The sequence below is a fragment of the Leishmania panamensis genome (genome assembly GCF_000755165.1).
Source record: "Leishmania panamensis strain MHOM/PA/94/PSC-1 chromosome 32 sequence".
Lineage (NCBI taxonomy): Eukaryota > Euglenozoa > Kinetoplastea > Trypanosomatida > Trypanosomatidae > Leishmania > Leishmania panamensis.
In genome coordinates this window covers 259,305-282,339 of record NC_025879.1, presented here as the reverse complement: position 1 = coordinate 282,339, position 23,035 = coordinate 259,305, and the positions used below count along the sequence as shown (strand labels likewise).

The 23,035-nt window shown below is 55.9% G+C and overlaps 4 protein-coding genes across 4 annotated transcripts; all 4 read right to left on the bottom strand.

Moving 5' to 3' along the window:
• Positions 1-4,517: 4,517 nt before the first annotated feature.
• On the bottom strand, positions 4,518-7,946 carry LPMP_320860 (hypothetical protein; the record flags this gene model as incomplete). The annotated part of the gene is made up of 1 exon (XM_010703471.1): positions 4,518-7,946. The coding sequence occupies one exon, from the start codon at positions 7,944-7,946 to the stop codon at positions 4,518-4,520; it is 3,429 nt and encodes a 1,142-aa protein (XP_010701773.1).
• Positions 7,947-9,124: 1,178 nt separating this feature from the next.
• Positions 9,125-9,622, bottom strand: LPMP_320850 (hypothetical protein; the record flags this gene model as incomplete). Its single annotated transcript, XM_010703470.1, has 1 exon — positions 9,125-9,622. The coding sequence occupies one exon, from the start codon at positions 9,620-9,622 to the stop codon at positions 9,125-9,127; it is 498 nt and encodes a 165-aa protein (XP_010701772.1).
• A 1,558-nt stretch (positions 9,623-11,180) lies between these two features.
• LPMP_320840 (protein kinase, putative) lies at positions 11,181-14,516 on the bottom strand (the record flags this gene model as incomplete). The annotated part of the gene is made up of 1 exon (XM_010703469.1): positions 11,181-14,516. The coding sequence occupies one exon, from the start codon at positions 14,514-14,516 to the stop codon at positions 11,181-11,183; it is 3,336 nt and encodes a 1,111-aa protein (XP_010701771.1).
• A 2,491-nt stretch (positions 14,517-17,007) lies between these two features.
• LPMP_320830 (hypothetical protein) lies at positions 17,008-21,954 on the bottom strand (the record flags this gene model as incomplete). The annotated part of the gene is made up of 1 exon (XM_010703468.1): positions 17,008-21,954. The coding sequence occupies one exon, from the start codon at positions 21,952-21,954 to the stop codon at positions 17,008-17,010; it is 4,947 nt and encodes a 1,648-aa protein (XP_010701770.1).
• Positions 21,955-23,035: the final 1,081 nt, after the last annotated feature.

The following is a 23,035-nucleotide window of genomic DNA, read 5'->3' as shown; positions in this document are numbered from 1 at the left end:
CCCCCCTCCGTGCACGCGTGAGCTCGTATTGAGACACTGAGAAGTGGGTAGTGACGTCGTGTTTATGAGTCTGCGCCGCGTCACGGTGCACGTGGAGGCTTGCAAGTCTCCTGTGCTCGTCGGAGGCGACACGCCGGGGGACTCGAACACTGACGAAGCTCGATAAACCAATCCCGAAGCAGCAGACCAAACGAGAGGTAAAGAGGGAGGAAAGAAGAGCGGCAAAGGAGCGCAAAAAGAAAAAAAGGACGTCGCGCAACGCAGCACGCGACTATCCCTCGTCTGTGGTCCTTTTATTACGCAATATCTGCGATGGGAAAGAGAAGTAGAGAGTGAATGAGAAGGAAACGCCACGGCAAGATACAATAAAAGGGAAAAGAGGGGCACAAGAAACTAAACGTACGCGTGCGTGAACGGGTGGTGAGGTGGTGGTGTGGAGGAAAAGCAGAAGAGGGCGTAGTACTACAGAGAAGAGCAGTTCGAGTAGGGTGCAGGGATGTGCGGTGGTGAAAGTGAACAAAAAAGAAAAGAGAGGAAGTAAAGAGGACTGTGAAGGGTACGAAAGGACGGAGATGAAGATATGGAGGTCGCTTCTGATGTTGGTTTGCACCCCAGCGGGAGCTGGCAACACAACAGGAAATACAGGAGAAGAGGAGGAAGAGAGGCCAAAAGTCAAGAAGAAGAGAAACAGAAGACACACAAGAACACCCCCACATGCAAAGCACAGAGGAAAGAAGAAAACACTGAGTGGGGGAGATGAGAAGGGCAGAAGAAAAAAAAGGCAGAAGAGAACTTGCAGGCCCGACCAAGTCAATTACACTTGAAGAGAGAAAAGAATACAAGAACAGTAACAATGGAGTACACCTGTACACAGAGTCTGCGTGTGAGATGCACAGATGTATTGATGTACGTAACTTCGTTCGTTTTGCGTACGTGCGTTCTTGTTGCGGTTGTTGTATAGAAGAAGAAAAGGTTTGCAACACATGAAGTAGTAATGCCGACACCAACACTCAGCAGCACAAGAATAACTCACACGTACGATCAAGAGAGCAGAAGCGAAAAGAAAGAATGGCAATAAAGTCAGAGCACAAAGTGGTAGAAACGATGTTTCGTTCTTTGTTTTTTTTTCGGTTCAGAGAGATAAAGACGCACCGGCACCCGCACAGACCTCGACAAACAAAAGAGAGAGGGGAGGGGAGGGAATAGAAAAAAAAATTCAGAAGAGAAGCAAAGAAACCGCACCTCCCCCTCTCCCCCGAACAAAATCACTCAACGAGAGAGGGATGGACAGGCGGACAGGCGGATAGATGGACGGAAAAAGGAAAGGTGAAATCAAAATAACTCAAAGGTACATCGGCACCCAGAAAGAACGAGAAGAGAGAAGGAAAAAGAGAGCCTGTGGGTGGGTGGGTGTGTACACGTACACACACACACAAAACCCAACGAGCAATAGAGTGTGTGTGTGTGTGTAGAGAGAGAGAGACAAGCGAGGCAGCAAGACAAGGATGAAAGCAAAAAAAAAAAGAATCACACAACAAAGGCTCACCCAAAGATGTAAAGCGAAAAACAAACGACAGGGGAGCGAAGAACGAGAGAAAAAGTGCACTGCCACGAACAAATGGGAGAAAAAAAAAGAGGGAAACGAGCAGACAACTCTGCAAAGGCCTGAGGTGCGAGATGGGTAAAAAAAATGAAGAGGAGGCCAAGGAGACGAATCTAGGGAAAAGAGAGAAGGTACGCACGAGACTGGCAGGAGAAAAAAGCTGCTGCTGCTGCTGCTGCTGCTGTCGAATCAACAAGTATTACGAGCAGTCACAAGCCATGCACAAAGAGATGAAATAGGCGTCAAGAAAGATGAGCTAAAGGGCAACAAGACACGTTCACCCACTTTAACCGACCGCTTTGCTGAACCAACGCCCACCCACAATGTCTTTCAGCAGCAGTGAAACAAGGGTGCGAAAGATAAAGTACGGGAGGGAGGTCGAACCCACACAAGCTAAAGGATGAGAACAAAGATGTGATGAGAGCGGGCGAGGAAGAGAGCAGAGGGGACCTTGAGAAACCTTCTCTGTGTGTATCAAATTGATGAAAAAGAGAGGAAAGTGATCAGAGAGCTTGAAGGGTACGAAGAGTAAAGAAAAGAAAAACAAGAAATAAGAAACCAACAAGAAACACGCAAAAGATGCAAGGTGGGCAGTGGAGGCGCGGGTTCAGTGGTCGCGAAAACTCAGGCACAACAACGCGCAAGAGAGGATGAGAAAGGGAAGAGCGAGGGGTAGGTAGAGGAGAGAGGGGGGACAGAAGACACTCCGCGCGCACACCAGCGAACCTACAGTAAGAAGTTAGAACGGAAGCAAATAAAAGGGCAAAAAAGGAACCCAAGACCCACTACGGAAAACGAGAACAAACCAAGTCCGCCAAAATACCGAAAAAGGAGGTGACGCAGAAGAACAATAGCAACGCGAGAGGCAAGAAGAACAAAGAGAACGAGAACGTATTGTACACGTGAGCCCAGTGTAAGAGTAGCAACCAAGAAAAAAAGGGAAGGAAACGAAGACAGCAACAGACCTTCAACGAGAGAGGATAGTATGCAAAACAGAGAAAATGTAATGAAAATTTCTACTGGGAGAAGAACAGACGTAACACCGGGTGAGAGAGCGAGCGAGACAGCAGGGAGGGCTGTCTCGGGGGCAAGCGCACCACCTTGGTGTCTGTGTGTGTGTGTGGGTATGGAGTAGATGGGCGGAGGTGGGTGCTTACGCGCGTGTCAGGGAGTATGCTTGTGTATCCGGGTGCACGCCTGTGTATGATCATCAAGACGTTCTCCCAACACTGCCAGGAGCATCAAGACGGGCTGAGTGTCTTTGACAGCACAAGGAGGAAAGAAGGTATACACAAGCGAGAACAAGAACCGGACGTGATCGAAGTTCAAGGCCAGAAACACAAGAAGATGCAAAAGAGAGAAGGCGCTGCTATATACCACCTTTTCCCTCTCACCAGCACGTGGTGTACGTCTTGGTATTTTGCTGCTTTGAGTAGATACCCTTGCCTGGGCTCAAGGTTCCTCCTCTCAATTTTTCACCTTTTCGGTGCGAAACGATTTGGAAAAAAAAAAGCTTGACGAGCACTGCGTACCCTAGGCGTCCTACTGGGCTTCTCTTGCCGAGTTTTCTTCCGGCCGGCCGTGCCCTACATACAATTGCACGCACGCCCAGCGCCGGCAGCGAAGTATGCACAGGCAGCGCGGGTGTGCGATGTGCAATCGAAGGAAAAAAAAAAGCTGCAGGCTGAGGCAGGAATACGAAGAGAGAACGAAAAGGAGGGGAGGAACAAAGAGAGTACGAGACGCGTCAGGGCTTTTCTTGGCGAGCATATGCACACACCAGAGGGAAAAAAAAAAACGGCGGACGCAAATAAGGGAGAAGGAGCACGAGCACCTCTGCTTTCGCGAGTGTGTGTGTGTGTGTGTGAATGTGTGTAACCAAGCGCTGGGACAACCCTTTTTTCTCGTACGATGAGCTCCATTGTCGAAGTGTGCCCCGCAGAGATCGTGTAGGATTGGTAGCAGCAGCATTCATGTATCGGTCAATGGGGCGATAAAGCACGCAGAAGCAGAGAAAAGGAAAGCATAAGGAGGAGATGAAAATAGCGAGAGAAGTACGAGCAACACTGATTTGCATCACGGCAGAAGATAAGGAGCTCTCGCACGAGTGGCGAAGCGGGGCACCTGTATCATTCCATGGAGCGAGGATGCGCGAAAACAAGGTGTCATAGCTGCCGTTCTGCTTTGGACTTACCTCGCGTATCTCTTGTTACGTCCCCCACGTCATCCTTCTCGGTTTTCCTCCCCTTCGCCCCCCCCCCAAGTCACTTACGCCCCAGCACCCCGTAGCTTTCAGACAACACCCTTTAAAGAAGAGCAATGAGTCCAGCGAAAGAGGAGGATTGGGGGAGGTGGGTATCATATCATCCTGGCAAGATAGTGGCTGAGCACAAGGGTGCCGTGCGCGTCAATGTATTACCACCATCGCAACTGCTTCTGCGGGATATGGAGGAAAAGGAGGAGCAGTGGGATGTAGAGGAGAACGACAGCAAGTCGAGGAGACTTTCCTTAGCCTCACCACTTTTTATCGTGGGCGTTTTGTTGTACACACTGGTCTGGAGAACGTAGGCCTACATGTGCACATGGAGTGAAGTATTCTAGCAGAGAAACATCAAGCAGTATCAATCGATATAATAATAATAATAAACATGGAGTAGGTTTACACCCGAGCTGCACGCGTGGCCTGCGAGTGATGAAGGGGGTTGAAGGTTAAGGCGGTGGAGTGGGAAAGACAGTGGGAGAGGAGAGTACGAGACTCACGCAGAGGTCGTACAGCGGAAACGCAAGCAACGACAGAATGAAAAGGGAAAGACGACAATGGACAAACCCACGCCAGCGTGTTGGCAACGTCTCCTCTTCCTTCTCCCTCCCCCCCCCTCCCCCCTTGCCTTTCCCCTCAGCCCTCCCTTTGCTTTTACAGCAACGCAGCGTCGTGACGAGCGGTGCTGCCAGCGAAACAGAGAGCCGCCGTGGAATGATGCTGCGCGGCAAACGACCTCCAGCTAATGTGCCCAAGCCGTTGCGCCGCCCTTAGCCGCTGAGCAGCCGACCCGTACTTCTCGATGGTATTCCCATGATGAATCGCCCACTTAGTGTGCAAACGCTGAAGCACAGCTCGCCTCGTGTTCGGGGAGGTGGCGTGCCAGAGAGCATGCTGTGCTTCATAGCCACCGGGTAACTTGGAGAGCTCCATCACACGGGAGACAAAAAGCGACGCAGCCACCTCAATACGAAATGGGGAAAGTGGAAGCCGCAACAACATCACGCTCGACGCACTGCGGCCGTCAACGCCTGTAGCGGACAGCAGCCGGACCTCGTCTTGGAGCTCACTCTCAGCAAACACCGTCTGACCGTGTGCTTCGTGCCAGCGCTTCTGCTCCGCAGCACTCACGACACGCACGCGCGGATACGCGATATGATACCACATGGTGCGTCTCGGCAACACTTGCACAAGTAGTCGCTTACCAGTTGCAGATGCATGCAGCAGCTTGACTACAGGAAAGCGCGCCATTTCCCGTGCCCTTACGTAATGCGGAAGGCTAGTGAAGGCGGCCGTGATATGTCGCGGGTGTGCCGCAGCGCAACAGTGACAGCGCCAGCGATAAAAGCGGATGAAGTCGGCGTGCAGCAGCTGCTGCTCGCGCCAGTACGTGCGCTTCGCCTCTGTTGGGTGATGCTCGACCGGTGTAAACAGCTCCTCTGGCGGAGGTCGGAATTCAACGATGACCCCTGGGCGACCGTCATCCAGAAACACCGTTTGGCCTTCCCACAGATAAACGCCAGCGTCCTCAGGAATGAGAGCGGCCTGCCACACATCGAGACTAGTGTACGGCGACGCTGTCACCGCGCCTTCCGCCGCCATCCTCGCCGGCTCTACCATTTGGTGGGATGCAGGCGCCTTCAATGCCTTAGCAGAGACGTCCACGTCATATCGCTTGCTGCTGTGTCGGAGCTGCTCTTGACGCCACTTCTCCAGCGACGCGGCAATCCGCGCCTGCAGCCCCAAGTCTGGATATCTACGCAGCGAAACATCAAAGGGTAAAGTATTCGTGTTGGGGTGCATATGCGGCGGCGGCACCGCGGTTGGCCAGCGATGATGATCTTCTTGCCAGACCAAGACCCAACCGAGTCTCCGCATGTTCATGAGGATGTAACAAATAACTTCTTTCACTGTTTCTATAGCGAGCGGTGGCTGAGATTCCCCAGGTCCAGCAGCAGAAGGGGACGACACTAGGTCATCGCCGGATGAAGGGCGGTACATTCGGGCTTCCCCAGCGCGACCTGCTCGTGCCGCCCCGCGAAGGTGCTGAAAAAAAAATAGGGGATTCGTGTGGAATTCATAGCTCAAGGTGAAGCCAAGCCGAAGGCAACGACGGCCCTCCGCTGGATCGATGAGCGGCCACGCCAGAACACCACGACCGCGACCGCAGTTGTAGAGAAACCCCATAGCGCGATTCAAAAAATCGCGAGTCAGAGAAGTGGAGGGGAGGGCAGATGCCACATACTTCTCAGCGGCTGACAAAAGCTCCAGGCGAGCGTGATAGCGGCGCAACGTTGAACCCGTATCGCTGCGAGGAATTTTGGTCCGCATCAAACGCTGATAATGCAAGCCCTCCTCCGCCTCTAGCAGTGCGGGCTGAAACTCTAACACAAAGAGATCCGACAGGCACCCATCACAGGCAAGGAGCGATCCAACATCAGAAATAAGGGTGGTAAAGTACCGTGGGCTTGGAAGCGGCGCGCTAGTCGGGTCACAGACTGCTGTGGAGAGGCCCGCGGAGAGAACACCGGAATTCAGGCTTTGCAAAGTTGCTGCATCGACCGCGTTGCGCCGCATTGCCCGCTGGTGCTCCCGCTGCTGCTCCTCTGCGTCACTTACCACCAGGTACGGCAACGCACGAGACAGCATTGCCCCAGACGGTGGCACAGCACAAGGTGAGCTGTCCTTGTGCAACACCCACTGCCACTTGGGCAACGGATCTGGTATCCTCTGAAGATGACCATGCCCAGGACGCGGGCGGTGGTCGTGCGTCTGCAGATCTGTGGGAACCACGGAAAAAAGATGCCTGAAAGCACTTGCTGTCAACGCGATGAAATGAGTTGCGTGCCCTCCCTCCGCTTCTCGATTCGCCGTATCCCAGCAATTCACGATGGCAACCTCGACGTGCCGTCTTCGCCGCGGTAGACCTGCTGCGGCACCGATCTGCATGCCTTCCCTCCGAGCGAGTGCCGTTGCACCCGTCGCCTCAGCCGATGACGCGCAGGCAAAGGAGGCTTCGGCAAAGATAGTTGCTTGTGCATGAAGAGGATGCAGGGAGACCCACAGCGACGAACGAGCGGAGAGGGGCCACCAGACGGCAGAGCAAGCTGCGCAGCCGCACGGCGGAGGCGAGGCAAGGCGCAGCCTTGTATTAACCGTCGCGCAGCATTTCAGATTCAGCCCTGTCTGAAGCCTGTGACCGCCCCCAATCCCAATGAGGGCGTCAATGTCGACGACTTCCACGTTGACAAACAGCACAAGCGAAGCGACCTCGCCGGGGCGCGAGTGACTCAGCACGCTGCTCCATGCGTCTATCGCTTTTCGAACATCCACTTTATAGTCGGTAAGCCACCGTGACACCACCCAATGAACACGGGGCACCAGCGCCCCGCGCTTTACGTCGTGGCGAGAGACGAGGAAGTCACTATCGATACCGTGAAACCCACCGTGGGGCACCAGCCGTGCATATAGCTCGCCGGAGGCCTGCATCGGCGCTGTCTCACCGCCGGATCGATACGTCGATTGTGGATGCCACGTATCGTCAATGGACGAGAGAAAATGCTCAGTAAAAGAGGATGCAATGCTTCGTCGCATCTCCTCCTCGTCCCGCGTGTCTCGAGCGATTCTCCCAGACTTATCTAACGCAGCGGCGTCCCCATCGTCAGCATCCAGCAAAGGATCCGTATCCACGGCACCCACTGGCTCTGCAGCTCCTTGCATGATGTCCAAGTAAGCATCTCTCTCTTCGCACAGTTCGGGGCCGAGGAATGCAGAAGTATGTGGGACCAAACGTACTGAAGATGAATGCGGCAGATCTGGGTAGGTGGCACTGCGTTCAGCAGTGCCTCTGTCAAGCGCCGTTTCACTGTTGTAAGCCGTGTACGTAGCAGTGGGGAGAGTGCGGTACAGTGTTGTGCAGGCGCTGAAAGAGCGGCCTGCCACGATCACCACCGGGAACTCGCGTGGGTCGCGCAGCAGATACGATAATGCGGCGACTTGATGGGACGTGTGCGTTGATAGCCACCGCATCGCTGCCCCAGAATACACACACACCAAACACCATCCGTGAGCACCGAGTCGCATGAGGGAGCATATCGTGTCCAGCTTCCCCACACAGAGAGAGAGACACACACACACACAGAAGGGGGGGAGTACAGAAAGTAAAGGAACGAAAACGAGTTGGGGAGAGAGAGAGAGTAGTGAAGGGGGGGGGGCAACATGTGTGTGTCGACCGCACTGGGCTCATGGATGCACACGGATGATGGTGCCACACCCCTATCCGAAACGTGGAGACAGTGACGAGGGGAGAAAGAAAGAGACGCAAAGCCGGGCAGTCCGCGTCGGTGTTCCGATTTCGCGGGCTCGTGCGTGGTGCTGCCACCACCCGCCAGTGACACTGGCCATTCCCTTTCGAGGTCTGCTATCTCCTTGGACCTAAAGAAGGACCAAGTCAAACGCACGTGGGTGGTGTGTGTGTGTGGGTATGTACGTGTCAGCGAAAAAAAGAAATGGGGTTGTGCAGGATACATGAATAACAACACCCGCAGAGGGGCGAGAGAGGAGGAATGGAAAGCGACATCGGCAGGAAACCATCTAAGACAAGGGGAAAAGCGTACGGGAATCGCTGCTCAGACCCAAGCAGAAAAAGAGGCAGGAGAGACACCCACGCACACGTCCACGGGAGCCCACATTCGCACCGTTTCTCTCCTGCTGTTTCTAGTTCATTCCAAGTGGTACTACTAACAGACATTCGCACAGCTATCCGTGGTGGTCGACGTGATGTTCTGCCAAGGAGTGGTAGGAGAGGTACGTGGCGACCAGCAGAACGATCACGTAAGCCTCGCGCCCCTTTTGCGTCTATCGACGAGACGCTTTCATCCTTTTCGGTGGGATTCTCCGCCGTTGACTTCTGCTTTGTTGCGCACGGCTGTTCGTGCAGGAAAATTAGCACGACCCTGTGGTGGTAAGAGGAAGGAAAGCCAGAAAGAGCAGCACGCCGGGGGGGGGGGGCGGGTAGCGGTGACAGAGACACGAACGTGCACACAAACTGCACAAATGAAGAAAAAAAACACCGAACTGGAAGTGAGAAACACGGCACCGCGTCCTCAGCACTGAAAAAAAAATACAAAGTGCACGACAAGGAAAATCAACAAGAGCAGCAGCAGTAGCGACAGCAGGGGCCATGCCAGTAGCAGCAAGTAATCCAGCAAGAGAGTAGTAGTAGCAACCCTGTTGATTAAAGGCAATGCACAAATAAACCGCTACACAAACGCTACCTTCTGGTTCAAGTAGTACATGGACACGGCTGGGTACAGCACGTCGCTCTCTTTGAGGCCGGGGATATGGCCGGTGCCCTTCTTGTTCCCGCTCACCATATACACGGTGCCTGTCGCAGCATCCCAGTCAAACTCAACAACGCAGTCCGTAGAGTAGGGGAACCGGTCGCACTTCCATGCGCCATAGGTATCTCCAGCACGCGAGATGCACCAGCCACCAAGTTCAGAAATGTACTTGCCGCCTGTCGCACTTGCCATCTGCGCGCTCAGCTGGGGGAGCAGGCCTATCATCAGCCCAGATCCGTCTGCGCCTTCACCTTGATCGAGAATTCGAATGGCCCACTGATGGTTGGTGGTTGACAGCGGCGTCTTTGACCGCAGAGTCACCCACCCGCCGTTTGTCTCGCGCTGTGCGGTAGTGCCGTCGATTGTGACGCCAGGATGGGGGGTGGCCGGGTCAATCTCGAGAATGTCAAGCCCCATTGTTTTTTTTTCCTGTTTGGCTTGCCTCTGCGCTTCGCGCGTGAGTGAATGGGGAGAGAAGAGCGAAGAACAAGAGGTGCAACGCGGGGCTGCGAAGTACGCGACGGTGCAGCAGAAGGAGAAGAAAAGAGGAAGAAGAGGAGGTCCTGGCTATGGGAGGAGGGGGGAAAAGGGGGTGCCGATAGGGTGACTGGAAGAGTGGAGCTGACGAGCCTAGAGCAGAAAGGAGGAAGGGGAGGAGGGGGGAAGCATTCCAACAAACGCGTTCAGCAACTGGCAGCGGAGAAGGGGATGTGACAAACGAGCTCACAGGGGCGGGCGAAGGGCAGCGAATAAGGTGATCTCGTGAACGAGATTAAAGAGGCAAGGAGGGGTACCTATACGCGACCACCACCGTTCCTTTACACAGGACATGGTAAGTGCAGGCAGGACAAACAGAGTAAACCTCTGCACAACACAGAAAGCCCCGACTGTGTAGGCGGCATGCTTTTTTTTCTTGGGGGGACATATCGCCATCTGCACATGCCCACGTAGAGAAACATCCCCTCCAAGGCCAGCTGAGTCGCACACTGTTCTCACATGAAACTCGGAATCACCAGGGAAGAGGATCTACAGGCGCATACGCACAAGTGTCCTCTCACATGCACTCACTCGTGCTCTCTCTCTCTCTGATCTCCTCTCACGTTGCAAAATGTGGTGGGTGCAAAAGCGGGCGATTATGGAGGCGCCCTGAGGCCACCCCTCACCACCATTTAAAAAAGGTGGCATTCGCGACTTCGACGGCGCCAAAAAGGAGGGAGGCGGTTTCTATCGGCGTGCCCTCGCCGAACTTAGAATGAGCGTTGACGATACGGTGGAGGGAGGGAGAGACTGGTAGTGCAGGAGGCATGGAAAAACAGAGCGGAAAGAGAGAGAAACTACAGAGAGCGAAAGAAGCGAGTAAACAGAGAGAGGAAAAGAGAGACAGCCGTGGCAAACGAAAGAAGAAATGGAAGCGCAGGACCACACACACACACACGCACACGCACGCATGTATACGTACATACAGTAAAACATCCCCTCATACCCCCATCTCACCCACGCATGCGTGCAATCAGCAGCACATATACACATAGAAGAAAGAGTAGAGGGGTAGAGAGGGTGAAACTGTTATGAAGGTGGGAGAGAAAGAGGCCAGGCTGACCACAGGGGCGCACAAAGAGAGAGGAGGACCGGGTCGGTAGAGCACCGAGGAAAGAGAGAGAGAGAGACGCAATCAAGCAGAAAGGACAACACTGGAGAAGAAACAAAAGAGAGGGAGGGGAGCGACGGAAGGAACGGAGAAGAGGGTTATGAAACCCGCAGAAACTCCGAAACGTGCAGAAGGAGAGAGAGAAACGTGACATGCGCACCAGCAGGGACGAAAAAGCAATGGGGGTAGCACAGCGACAATAGATCGCGCACACGTCAGCGAGGTGGAGAATGACGAAGAAACGACGCCAGCAGGCAGGGTAGACACAAGCACATCCGCAAACGGCTCGCTGCGTCGCCTGCAGGCAGTAAACCTGGTTATACTCGGTCAGGATGATCGGCGGTGCTCGCCCAAGATGCTGATGATTTCGGCCATGGAGCAGCGCCGCTCCACACTTCGCTCAAACGCGCGCTGTGCGATGCGCTGCAGCCACCCCGGAGACCGCTCAAGCTGCTCCGTCGTGAAGGGCACCACCTCCTCACTCGCAATGTAGAACATGAGCGGAATGGTGTCCAGCGCTGAGAAGCAGCGCTCCCCAGTGGACCACGGTGCCTCCCCCAGCCACAGCTGCAACAGCGTACACGCGTAGGCCCACGCATCCGACTTGAGGTGTGGTTCATTCAAGATCACCTCCGGCGCCATGTACGCAGCCGTCCCGAATAACAACAAGGAGCCGCTCTCTCGCAGGGACGAACGAAACGAAGAGCTGTCGCTGTCGGTTCCGACAAGCGAGAAGCGGCTGCACCCGAAATCAGAGATCGCCACACTGCCATCTGAACGCGTCAGCACATTCTCTGGCTTCACGTCGCCGTGAATTACATTGTAGTCGTGCAGATGCTTCAGACCACGGGCTATGCCGAGCGCGTGATTGTAAAAGAGTGACTCCGGAATGGGCCAAAATTGGCGGTACAGCTGCACAATGCTGCCACCGCTGGCGTATTCCATCACGAGTAGTAGCTGGTGCGTGTCCACCTCCCTCGAGGCACCGTAGAAGGTGATGACGCTCGGGTGCGGTGGCAGCATCGACCACATTCGAAACTCACGCCAGTTGAGGTCTGCTGTATTGTCATCGTACGAGTAGCGCGACTGCTTCACCGCCACGATTCGGCCCGTATCTAGGTTCAGAGCCTTGTATACAGCACCAAAGGCACCTTTTCCGATGGGGCCGCTGCTTACGCGGAAGCGGTGGGAAAAAAGCGCGATGCCGCTCTGTTCCGACTCTTGGAACACTGATGCAGTGAAGTTTCGGATGCTCATGTATTTCTCGCTACTCATCAGTGTCATCGTCGCATCGCTGATCAGCTCTTCGTCCTTGTTCAGCGCGTCGATCCCGTAGTGAAAGTGTGCCTCCCTAGCCACCACCACCTGTGGGGTAGGGGTGCAGGAAACAGCGCAGGACGACGTCATCAGCGCCACATCGTTAGAGATAACGTCAGCATTGCAGTCACACTCCACAGCATCCTTCCTTTCTACCATGAGCGTCACCGTCTCTCGCGAGAGGGGTCCCTGGTCCTCAGCTGACTCGTCACGCGCCTCGCTCCATAGCTTAGGGGCGAGAGGAGATACCATGTACGCAGACGTCGACGAGTCTGAAACGGGGGGTTTGATGGCATTCAAAGCTATGCCGATGCCCGATGCTGATGCGCTGGGGGCGGCAGCGGTAGAATCTCCGTCAGCGGTCGACGAGACGGCGTAAGATTTGTTCGTGATGCCCTCGCCAGTAGCCAGGTTGAGGGGTGGTAGTGGAATGTAATCAGGTCTTGTAGTATTCGGTGACGAGTGAGACGACAGGGATGGTTCGGCAGAGTGGGGGGACGAGATTGACATGCGGCTTAGCAGCGCTTTCGCCACAGCGATGTCAACCTCGATGCCGGTGCCGGCCTGTGTCACTGACCGATGGGAAAAAGATCGCGGCAGCACCGTGACGGGCGCCTTGCAGTCAACTAACGAATCAAAGGGGTTGGGGGTAGTCGAGCTCCGCATCGACTGAGTGTTGCTCGGAGCCTCTGATGGCCTGCGCTGGCAGTCATGTCGCATAGTGGAACTGCGTATTGTGAGGTCAAACGTCGCGCCTCCATTGTTGACGGTGAAGTCACCGGTGGCACCGAGGCGTCCGTGCATCAATGAAAATGTCGTCCCGAGCACCTGCTGCTCTTGCTCCCGTTCTTTGCGGCTCACCTCGAAGCGCCAGGTCAACTCGTCAAGGTGCTGAATGAAGTACTGGAAGACTGACCAAACCGGGACGAAGGCGTGGTACTCTTCAAAGTAAACAAATACATCGCCCTTGACTAGAGCGCACCGCAGGAGACGGGGGCTGGCCTTCATGTCGGGGTGGTGCAGTTGCATGATGTTGGCATCCTTCATAGTCACGCTCAGACGCGTTTTGAGCGGGAGACAACTACGCTTGGCAGCCACCAAAAGGTCTATTTCATTGTCCTCCTCAGATGTGTCCAGCAGTCCGGAAAGGTCGTCGCGGCATACAATGAAGCTCATGCGCGGCGGCGCCGGTATGATGGACGGGTCGTTGACGACGCGGTAGAGCGCCACGGCGAGCCAATGCAGGCGGTAGAGCAAGTGTGCGTCGTCGGAGTGGAGGGGGCGTACAAAGTTGTTGAGGTTGCAAAGATCGAAGAAGACGCTGTTATTGTGCGCTGACCTTTCCCAACCGAGAAAGCGCTCGCACATGTCATTCAGCTTCCGCACCCACTGCTCGCTCGCCGCGAGGTTTTTCCTTTGCTCCTCGATCATTTTTAGTGTCTTCGAAAGCTTCACGTTGCCACGTCGGCTGCAGCTCAGCCGTGACGAGTCGAGGGTGGAGAGGTAGCTCTGTGGGCTAAAGGACTCGTTCGCGCTGGCCCCGCCGGTTGCTCCGTCGATGGCTACGTCCTTAATGACACGATTCATGTCTGTCGGCGACGGGTGCAAGAGCTCGTCAGTGCTCAGACTCAGCGTCTCTGGGCAAGAGAGGTGATCCTGCAGCGCCTCAAGTTTGCCACAGAGGCCCAGAGCCTCCTCAACAAGGCAGCTCAGCACGCGTCCGTTGCGCAGAAAGTCCAGCAAGCCGTCCCACTTCCAGCCAGGGCCAAGTTCGAAGCACAAGTGAGGTCTAGTCGAGAGACTGCGGCAGTCCGATTTTCTACGAAGCCCACGCAAGGTTGACGAAGCCCCTTTGTGGGAGGCACGGACGGGGCTGTCCAGCTGACTGCCGCAGCCATTGTCGCCGTTCGTGGAGCTGTCCACTGGATTTGAGGAAATTAAACGGCTTGAGCAGTTGTTACTGGAGGGGAACGGCAGCGTTGGCCCAGAGTCAGCCAAGTCGGATGAGGTTTGCACCGACCCCAGCTCTACCTTGGCGGTGTGGAAAGAGCTGCTGGCGTCCATCTTATTCCTCTGTGCGTCCAGGCAGCACTGCGCCTGCACGATCCACTCCATCCACGTACTCATCATAGCGTAGAGGCTCACCACGTCTATCAAGATCCTCGGTTGCCTCTCCTGGTAGCGTTTGAGAAGAAGATAGAATAGCTCAAAGTCGGACAAGTTCAGCTTCTTGGCCTGCTCCAGGATGTGTAGGGCATCGATGGTCCGCTCGGGCTCGTTTTCTTCCAGCACCGCGACCAGGCGGTCCCACCGTGTAGCGGGGAGCTTTCCTAGCGCGTTGTCCATCAGGAGCGAGACCGACAGAATAGAAGAATGAGGTAAAGCGATAGAGGCGGCTCACGCTTTGTTCCCTTGACTTTTCATATGAGTTCAGAGCGCGGCTGTGAACTGGGTGGGCCGTCCCCGATGTCTCTCCCTGGTGATGAGACTCGCACAAGCCAAAGCACAGACGCAGCAACGGCAATAGTAGCAGAAAGGCAGAAAAAAGGGGGGAGGGAAAAGGCAAAAAAAAGAGTGCGTCTGGGTAGAAGCGAGGAGAGAACAAAGTCACAGAGTGTCCGGAAGAGACTCGAACTGCGTTACGGTGCTCAGCGCAAGCCCTGCCCCCACCACAACTGGAAGCGTTGGCAAACTCAAGCCCTTCGAGGACCTCCGCTGTTTTGCTTTGCCCTTTCTTCGGGGCAAGGAGACCCCTCAAACTCAAGAAAAAAGAAATGAGTACGGGGCGATTGCGATGCGGACCGTGTCAGTCGGGGCGTATGTCCATAGACAGACACTTTCACCCGCGTACACGGAGAGGGGTGGGGCGGAGGGCGGAGGACGGAGGCGCTGTGGATCTGTTTGTGGAGAGTGGTGCGAGAACAATAAAAAGGTGCACCTGCTCCAAGAACACGCACAGACACGTCACACAACACACTCGCGTTGAGGTTAACGAAGACACAGAAAGAGAGAGAGAAATCCAATACGAAAGATAAACTACAGTGCGCACCAGCGAGGCGATCATCCGTACGAACACACGCGTAGTTTTGTAGAAGTACAGAGAGGGGACGGTGTGTATCGCTATATAAGAAACACGACAGTCAAGGATAAGAAGAACTAACAGCAATGCGCCAATATGCACACACCAGCAGAGAAGAAGGAGGAGGCACGCAACGGAGAGCCTAGCGCACGTGCATGACAACCAACGATACAAAGAAACAGAGCGAAACGGAGCTGACTCGTTGAACAATATGAAAAGAAATCTACGCAAGCGCGCTTGAGAAGAAAAAGAGGCGTCCAACGGCCGAGAGAGAGAGCAGCCAAGCACGAGGATGACAGCAGCAGCAACGCCTATCGCAGCGAGCGAAGCAGCAGAAGAAAAAAAAAACGTGACAACGTTAAAGACAACGGCGGCAGCGATCTCTAGAGATGAGGGTGTCTCTCGCGGAAAGCAAGGAGGAAGTGAACCTGCATGTGAAAGAGTGAGTGGGTTGACGATTCCGTTGTGCAGGTATCTTTTTTTAATGAAAGGGCGTAGCAGAAAGCAAACAAGCGAAAGAAAGGGGGCCGTGGGGAGAAGACTACACGAAAACTGATGCAGCTCTCGGGGTGTATAGTTGCACCTGTATGTATGTATATATATATATATATGTATAGGTGTGTGTATAGGTGACAAGTAAGTTGAACTGCCGCACCGGAGTCTTTCCTTTACCCTAATTGGCTTCTTCCCGTGTCGCCCCCTTCTGTAGGATTGTGGCGAGACACCGACCCGCTACAAATCAGTGCTGAAGTCCGACACACGGGTACACACAAACAAGCAGAGAGACATCTTTGCGTGATGCGGCAGCGGCGAAGTACCCGCACAATGGGGCGGTAAAGGAAAGCGAGAGGGTGTGTAATGACGACGGCGGTGATGGTACACACGAGCAGCAACACACGGCGCCAAGAAAAAAAGTGAAAGTCATCCGGAGAGAAGAGTGGGGGTCAGAGGCAAAAGAAATAGTGAGTCGGAGGGGAGGAAAACAAAGAGGGGAAACATGAGAGGTATGATACACCACAGTAACGACGGCGGTGTGAGGGGTGGGGGTGGAGCGCAGAGTTCCGTCACAGTGCCTCCGCCCTCCACATGAAGGCGTGTTGTGTAGGGAGGGCAATGGAGAAGACGTTGGGCACAAAGAAGCAAGAAACAAATGAAATGTGAGGTAGTGCCTTTCCGACGCGCGCATTTGACTACTAAGGCACTACGGGTAGCAGTACGGGGTGTGAGCATGTATACACGAGCCCCATCGGCATCTCCGGTGATTCGCCAACTCACCGGGCGGCGAGCAGAGAGGGTTGATACAGACATTGTCTCGTACTTGACTCCCAAAGGCGCAGGGGACACACAATCACACGCATAAGTGGTCAACTGTGTGCGTCTCCTCCGCTACGGCTGTCCACAGGAGAGTTGCTACCACCTTGAGCAAAGTAGAAGGAAGGGGAGATGGACGGACGGATACAACACCACAAGGTGACGAGAGGTCGCAGATGTAAGCGTGGGTGCCCCGAGGAGCACGAGGGAAGGAGAAAAAAGGGAGAGTAAGAGTCACGACGGCAGTTTCAAGCTCACACACACACACACGCACACACAATGGAGGGCGAGAGAAGAAGCAAATGAGCGCAGGCAAAGGAAACACAGGAACGCCGCACGTGGGCACGTCGTGCGGATGGGGAGAGGGGAGGACAGGAGCAGGAGGAGAGTGCGCAAAACGCACACACGCACATGCGCACACATGGCTTGATGTCGCGCACACACGTGCTACTCCGTCGCACCTGTCGAAGTTGCATCATTTCGAGAAGAAGATGCGACAACACCGGCACAAGGAGACACTGGTGGCGCAATGGCGTGCAAGATGGAGGGCGGCAGAGAGGTGAAGACATCTTGCAGAAAGGGTCTGTACCCTGCGTTCTCCGGCACTGCCAAGAGCGCGTCGAGTTGTCCAAGAGCATCAATCAGCTTCATTGGAGAGACACTGCTTCCGGCCCCCGAATCTGTCGCGACGTCCTCCGGCTGCCCTGCATGTGCATCTGTGGATGTCTCACGCGACAGGAGCAGTGAAATAAGGTTCGACTTGTGCATCAGCACGACACAAAAGGCCAAGTCGACCACGAAGATGGGGCTGAAGAGCTGGTGCAGCGCCTCTACGGAACGGAGGAGACTCGGTGAGGCGTACAGCACCGACTGAGCCACCGTCCACACCTTCGGGTTCGTGCTGCTCAGCACCCCAGGCAGGGCGGCAGCCTGTGCCGTCCGTTGCTCCATCACCCATGCACTCCACATCGTGTTCACTGTCGGACCCACGTTCACCGCAAAACTGCGGGGCAAGCCGAGCTCTTTGTGAAGACCGTCAAAGATGTCGTGCAGACACACCCTGACGGAATCGCACCGGACCTCTCCTTCCCCAGCATCGTTGACGTCAGTAGTAGCAGCAGCAGCGGCGAAGATGGGGTGCACCGCCTGCAGGAAACCAGCAACTGAGAAGGAGAAGATCTCCATAAGCCTGGTGAGTTGCAGAACGTACCCGGTGCGCAGCAGCCGCAGAGCTTCCTGATGCACCGCCTCAGGGAGCGCATGGTGCCGCCGAAACATGTGATGCACAGTGGTCTGGCGCTGAACCTCCTCGGCAGCCTCCTCGGCAGCGCGCCCGCTTCGTGCAGGGTCGCAACGGGTGATGTCGAACACTAGGGTAGGAAACCCCTCGACCCAGTGAGTCATAGTGACGGCTCCACTCGAAGAGCCACCCTTGGCCTTCGCTTTCCCAGACAGTGCCGTTCCCGTCGGCCCCTCCACGGCTGCCTCTGCATCGAAGTGCTCAGTGCCGCCGAACGTAAGCTGCCGCAGCCACCGCGTCAAGAAGCTGTCGGAGGAATTAGCGGACCCGCCTGCGCCTCCGCCACTGCCATCGTGAAGATCAACGCCGCCCGTGGGCGGCATGCCAATTTCCTCTTCCAGACGTGCCATGAACCGCATGATATCGTAGGCCGCGGTGTAATTTCCATTTTCCACAGACAAGACGAAGAGCTCCACGGCACACTGACTGGCCTGCTGAAGAGGCGTGATATCGCTCGCCGCGCAGCCACTGCTGCCCAACTCAGCCACTCGATTGACAGACAGCGTCGCTACTGGCTTGTAGGTCCCCATCATGATCACACGAATCAGGTGCACAGCCTCCGCGTAGCAATAGTGAGCAACACACTCGTGAAACAAGTCCGTCGGTGTTCCCAGGAAGTCCAGCACAAGGCGCCAGCGTGTGAAGTCCATCTTGCGCACGCACCCCACAACGATCGCATAAAACTCGGGGTAGTTGCGGAGAAGAGCGATGGTTGCCCGCACAGCGCTGCGTCTGCCCAGTCCTTGCACTGCAGCCGGAGGCGAGTCGTTGAGCGCCGTGTGGAGGAAGTAGTCGAACACCGCCGAGAACGTGTCGTTCAGCCGCATGTATTCCAGCCAGTGGAAGAAGTTGCGGTCCCACACGAAGGTGACAACACGGTCGTCAACCTCAGCAGCATGGGAAGACGAGATCGCAGATGTGGTTGCTACAGCACAGGTAGCACCTCCCTCGAACCTGGACGACTGCCGTGCTATGGTTCTGGCGGCAAAGGAAGATGCACTGACGTCCTGTGTACTGAAAACTCGCGGCGGCACTAGGCTGCTTGGCATCGCCTCCAACAGTAGCAGTGACAAGATGCGGTGAGCGTACAGAATGGGGCGCAGCGCCAGCTGCGGCCGTGGGCTGGCTTGATTTACACCACCAATCACGCCGGCGGCACAGTGTTGATGGCTTGGCCGAGGTGCCGACATGTCTGTTGCAACACACAACATGTACCCGTCGAACGGGGAAGGGCAGAGCGGCAGCAGCTCCAAGTCCCGCGTCGCTGCCACCTCTATACGGTGAGCAACGGGGGCCACCATTGTAGTTGAACGGCGTGAGGACAGCTGTAGCTGGTACATGACGAGGCCTTGCTCCTCCACATGCGCCAGCAGCACCATCCCGCGCACTGGCGCGGTACGGTCCACCCAGCACCGAAACAAAAAAAAGCGGTTCGTTGGGTCTATCGGCTCCGCGACGGCACTGACGTGCGGCAAGCTGCCAGTCGATGAAGCAAAGCCGCTGGCAGCATCGCCCGCTGTGCCCAGCTCCCCTCGGAGCCAGACGAGGGTGTGGTCGCTACGTTTGTGCAGTATCAAGCGCAGCTCCATCTGCTCCTCAGTGCGCTGCGGAGCCTCACGGTCGTCCTCGTCATCGCGCAGAAACACTGGAATGACTTGAAGAGGGTTTGAGAGCTCGTTGGGTAGAGCCAGCTGCTGCACCGGCGTGAGAGTGACGTACGGCTTTGCGGAAGACGGTCGTGTGAGGGCGTCGGTGAAAACATTGTAGCGAAACACGCGCACCACTTGGTTAAAGTCCACGACCACAACATAGCCCTCCCCCCGTTGATCCTGGTGAATGCAGGAAAGCTGAGTCGGCCTGGAATCGAGTGCCACACATGCAGAGGCGTGCGACAGTGACACACTCGAGGTGGTTAAGACGACCAGCTCAAATGCCCTCGAGTCAGTCCGAAGCGCCGGAACCGCCACGGCGACGTCGCACAGCCATACAGGGTCCGCTATGCAGCTGAAAGACTCTTCCTTCGAAGGCAGCTTCCACGAGTAGCGCTCCCGGTTGAAGAGGGCGAGGCCGCGGCGGCCAGCGCAGGTAATCCAGCTCCCGTCGCTCGACACAGCACCGTACAAGAGCGGGTACTGGACACGCAGATAGCTGTCCGGCACCAGTACCATCTCACACACACCCTCAGAGGTGGCTGCCTCGGACAGGGAGACCAGGTAAAGCGCGTTGTCAGCGAGCAGGGCAAGCGGGGAGTGGTGGCCGAAGGTAGGTCCGACCGTGTCCACGGTCAGTACACGAGATAGTTGCGTCGAGAAGAAGTACGGCTGACGAGGAGCTGCCATCCAGAGTCGCGTTCCGTCCGGCTTCCACGAAATGGCAGAGCAGCCAAGCGATGCCACCCTTTTCTGGGCATTGCTCGACGGTGGTGGCTGCGCGGTTTCGCCCATCACAGCTGTCTCATCATCAAGAGCCAACTGAGAGTCCATCGCGGGCACTTGTGGAGTGCGCAGGAGAGTGGCGGTGGATGGCCCCGACAGGTGGCGGGTAACGACAACGCCGCTGTAGTGCACGAGGGTCATGCCATGCCTATAAAAGGCCACGCAGAGCAGCTCCTCAGAAGGCGACCACTCCATACCAGCAATCAAGCCAAGCGACTTCGAGGCGCACGGGACGCCGGAAGAATACTTGGAGACGGCGTCGCTGACGCCGCGAAGGCCTTTCCACAGAGGGTTCGGATGCACCGCCAGGGACGTGCCATCGATGCGCCGGCACGAGATCGCACCCGCCTGGGTGCACACCGCCAACAGGAGGTGGCGCACGTTGATGGCCACCATGCACGCCGATATGATTGGCGTCACACAACCCTGGAGTTGGACCTCCTGGTGAGTGAAGTTCGTGCCGCAGGAGGTTCGACACAGCAGCACGCTGCCGCTGGTGAAGACGAAGGACAGCACCTTCCAGCCAGAGGCGAAGGAGGCGTGCAGGATGGTGCCGGACAACAACTCTGCCCCGGTGCTGCGGTGAGCGTCAGCGGCGTCTGTAGCCGAAAAGGAAGAAAGCAAGTGGTTGTGCTGCCGCAGCCTCTGCGATTTTATGTTCACAGATGTGTTGGCACAGACGTTTTGTTCATCGGCAGTTGGTTCCTTGGCATTCTTGTCCACCTCGGATGGCCCGGCAGTTTTCGTCGCCTCACCGTCTGGCAGCGGTGGCGAAGTCGTGGCGTTGCCGTTCGAATCGAATGGCGTCGCAAATCTTCGCACAGCGGTGCCGGGAGGCGGAATTAGAGCGGGTGCTGACGCCGCCGCAGCTGGGCTTGTAGTGGAGTCACCAATGGCCTCTGAGGAAGGTACCCGTAGGTCTTGCTGACAACGCCGCTGCAGGGGATCCGGGCGCGACAGCGACCACGTTGACGGCATGGACAACCTCATGGCTGTCAATGACAAGGACGAATTGGCCAGGGTCGTGCCCGTTGTGGCGAGAGCGCTATCGTCAACTGCTGCAGTCACGATGTTGCTCCCTTCTTCGTTGGTGATACCCCAAAAAGTGTGGCCGCCTCCCTGCAGCCCAACAGTGGTCCACTGATGAAGGATACCTTGCTGGTGCCACCCCAGTACGTAGACGACACCAGCGGTGGTCGTCACAAGGAAGGCGTAGGGGCCGGCGGCGACGGCGGATGTGGCAAGTCCCGTTACAATCGGCACCTCGCTCGAGTAGCACACACGCGACGCCGAGTCGACGTGGTGCATGTACATTGCCTGTCGCTTTCTTTCGATTGTCTGAAGAAACTCGGACGACCTGAGGTTGATGTCCGCCTCGTAAAACGCAACATGGCGAGCCGTAATGACGGCGAGGTGGCTACCCGGCCGCTGGCGCCAGAGCACGTACATGGCTGGATTATCCTCGAGCGAGGTGCCAGGCACGGCAAGTGAGGTCAGGTAGACCACCTTTGGCCCTGCACTCCAGAAGTGGACACGTAGCTGCGTGAGGACCGCCAAAGTTGTGCCACTGGGGTTCACCGCCATGAACTGCACGGACTCGCCATCTTGACAGACGTCCTCTCGGTAGTGCACGCTCACGGCACCACTGCACAGCTGCATCCGCACGAGATGGTATGGAGGAAGGGGGAACAGAGGTGATTCAACACTGAAAGGGAAAATCGCACACACTAACCGTCAAGTGGAAAGGCACAGAGCGAGAGAAGAGAGAAAGGGGGAGGAGTGGAGGTCGGAGAGCACGAACATTAAACGCTTGCGACAAGGAGGCGTCGATGGGTGCAAGCAAAACTAAATGAGTATCCTGGGCGTGTGTGCGTGTGGGTGTGTGGGGAGGGGGGAGGTCCTCTGCTGCGCGGCTGCGACTGACTAAGAAAAAAAAAGGAGAGAAGGGGGGAATGACAGGCGTGCAGGCCAAATGAGAAGGGTGGCCCACGTCACTCGGTGCCACCTCGCACTAAAGAACACAATGCCACCGCCGCTATGATGTACAAAGAGAGAGAGAGAAGACCCAGACACACACACACATACACACACAAAAAAAAAAAAGAAAAAAAAGATGCAACGCTAAAGTAAACGCGAGAAAACGCTACGATAAGAGACACGCAGCCCTGCGGCACGCAGAGACGCACACGACCACCGATACGCTGCTAAGCGCGGGGAGATGACAGGGGAAAGGCATGGCGGATAAAGTAGCGGTACTAGTAGAGAGAGAGAGAGACCAGGTCTGAGGTCAGTTAGATTGGGTATGCTGTGAGGAGAGGTCCGCAGCAGCAAGGCTCGGCATCTTGCGCCTCGCTTCCTCTCCTTGACAGAATGTGGCTGTTTGCTTGTTTGTACCACACCGTCCACACATACAGCTACGCAAAAGACATTCATGCCAAGCGTGCGCACAAAGACCCGGAGCTTGGCAGCGGCATTACTCGAGCGCCCCCGCCCCTCCACTGTCAAGAGTTGGCGACGCCTTGCGGGGGCACTGTCCTTTGTCTTTTTTCGTCTGTTTTCTTCTTGGGGAAGCACAGTGGCATTCACTCGCAGGCATGGGTGGACAGTGTGCTGATGAGCACAAGAGCAAAGAGGCAACTAAGGAGCGACGCTGACGCCGTGATCACGCCAACATACCGAACGAGAAGACTGAGAAGAAGGCCAGTGAGCAGCTACCAGTCAGTACACACATACACCATGA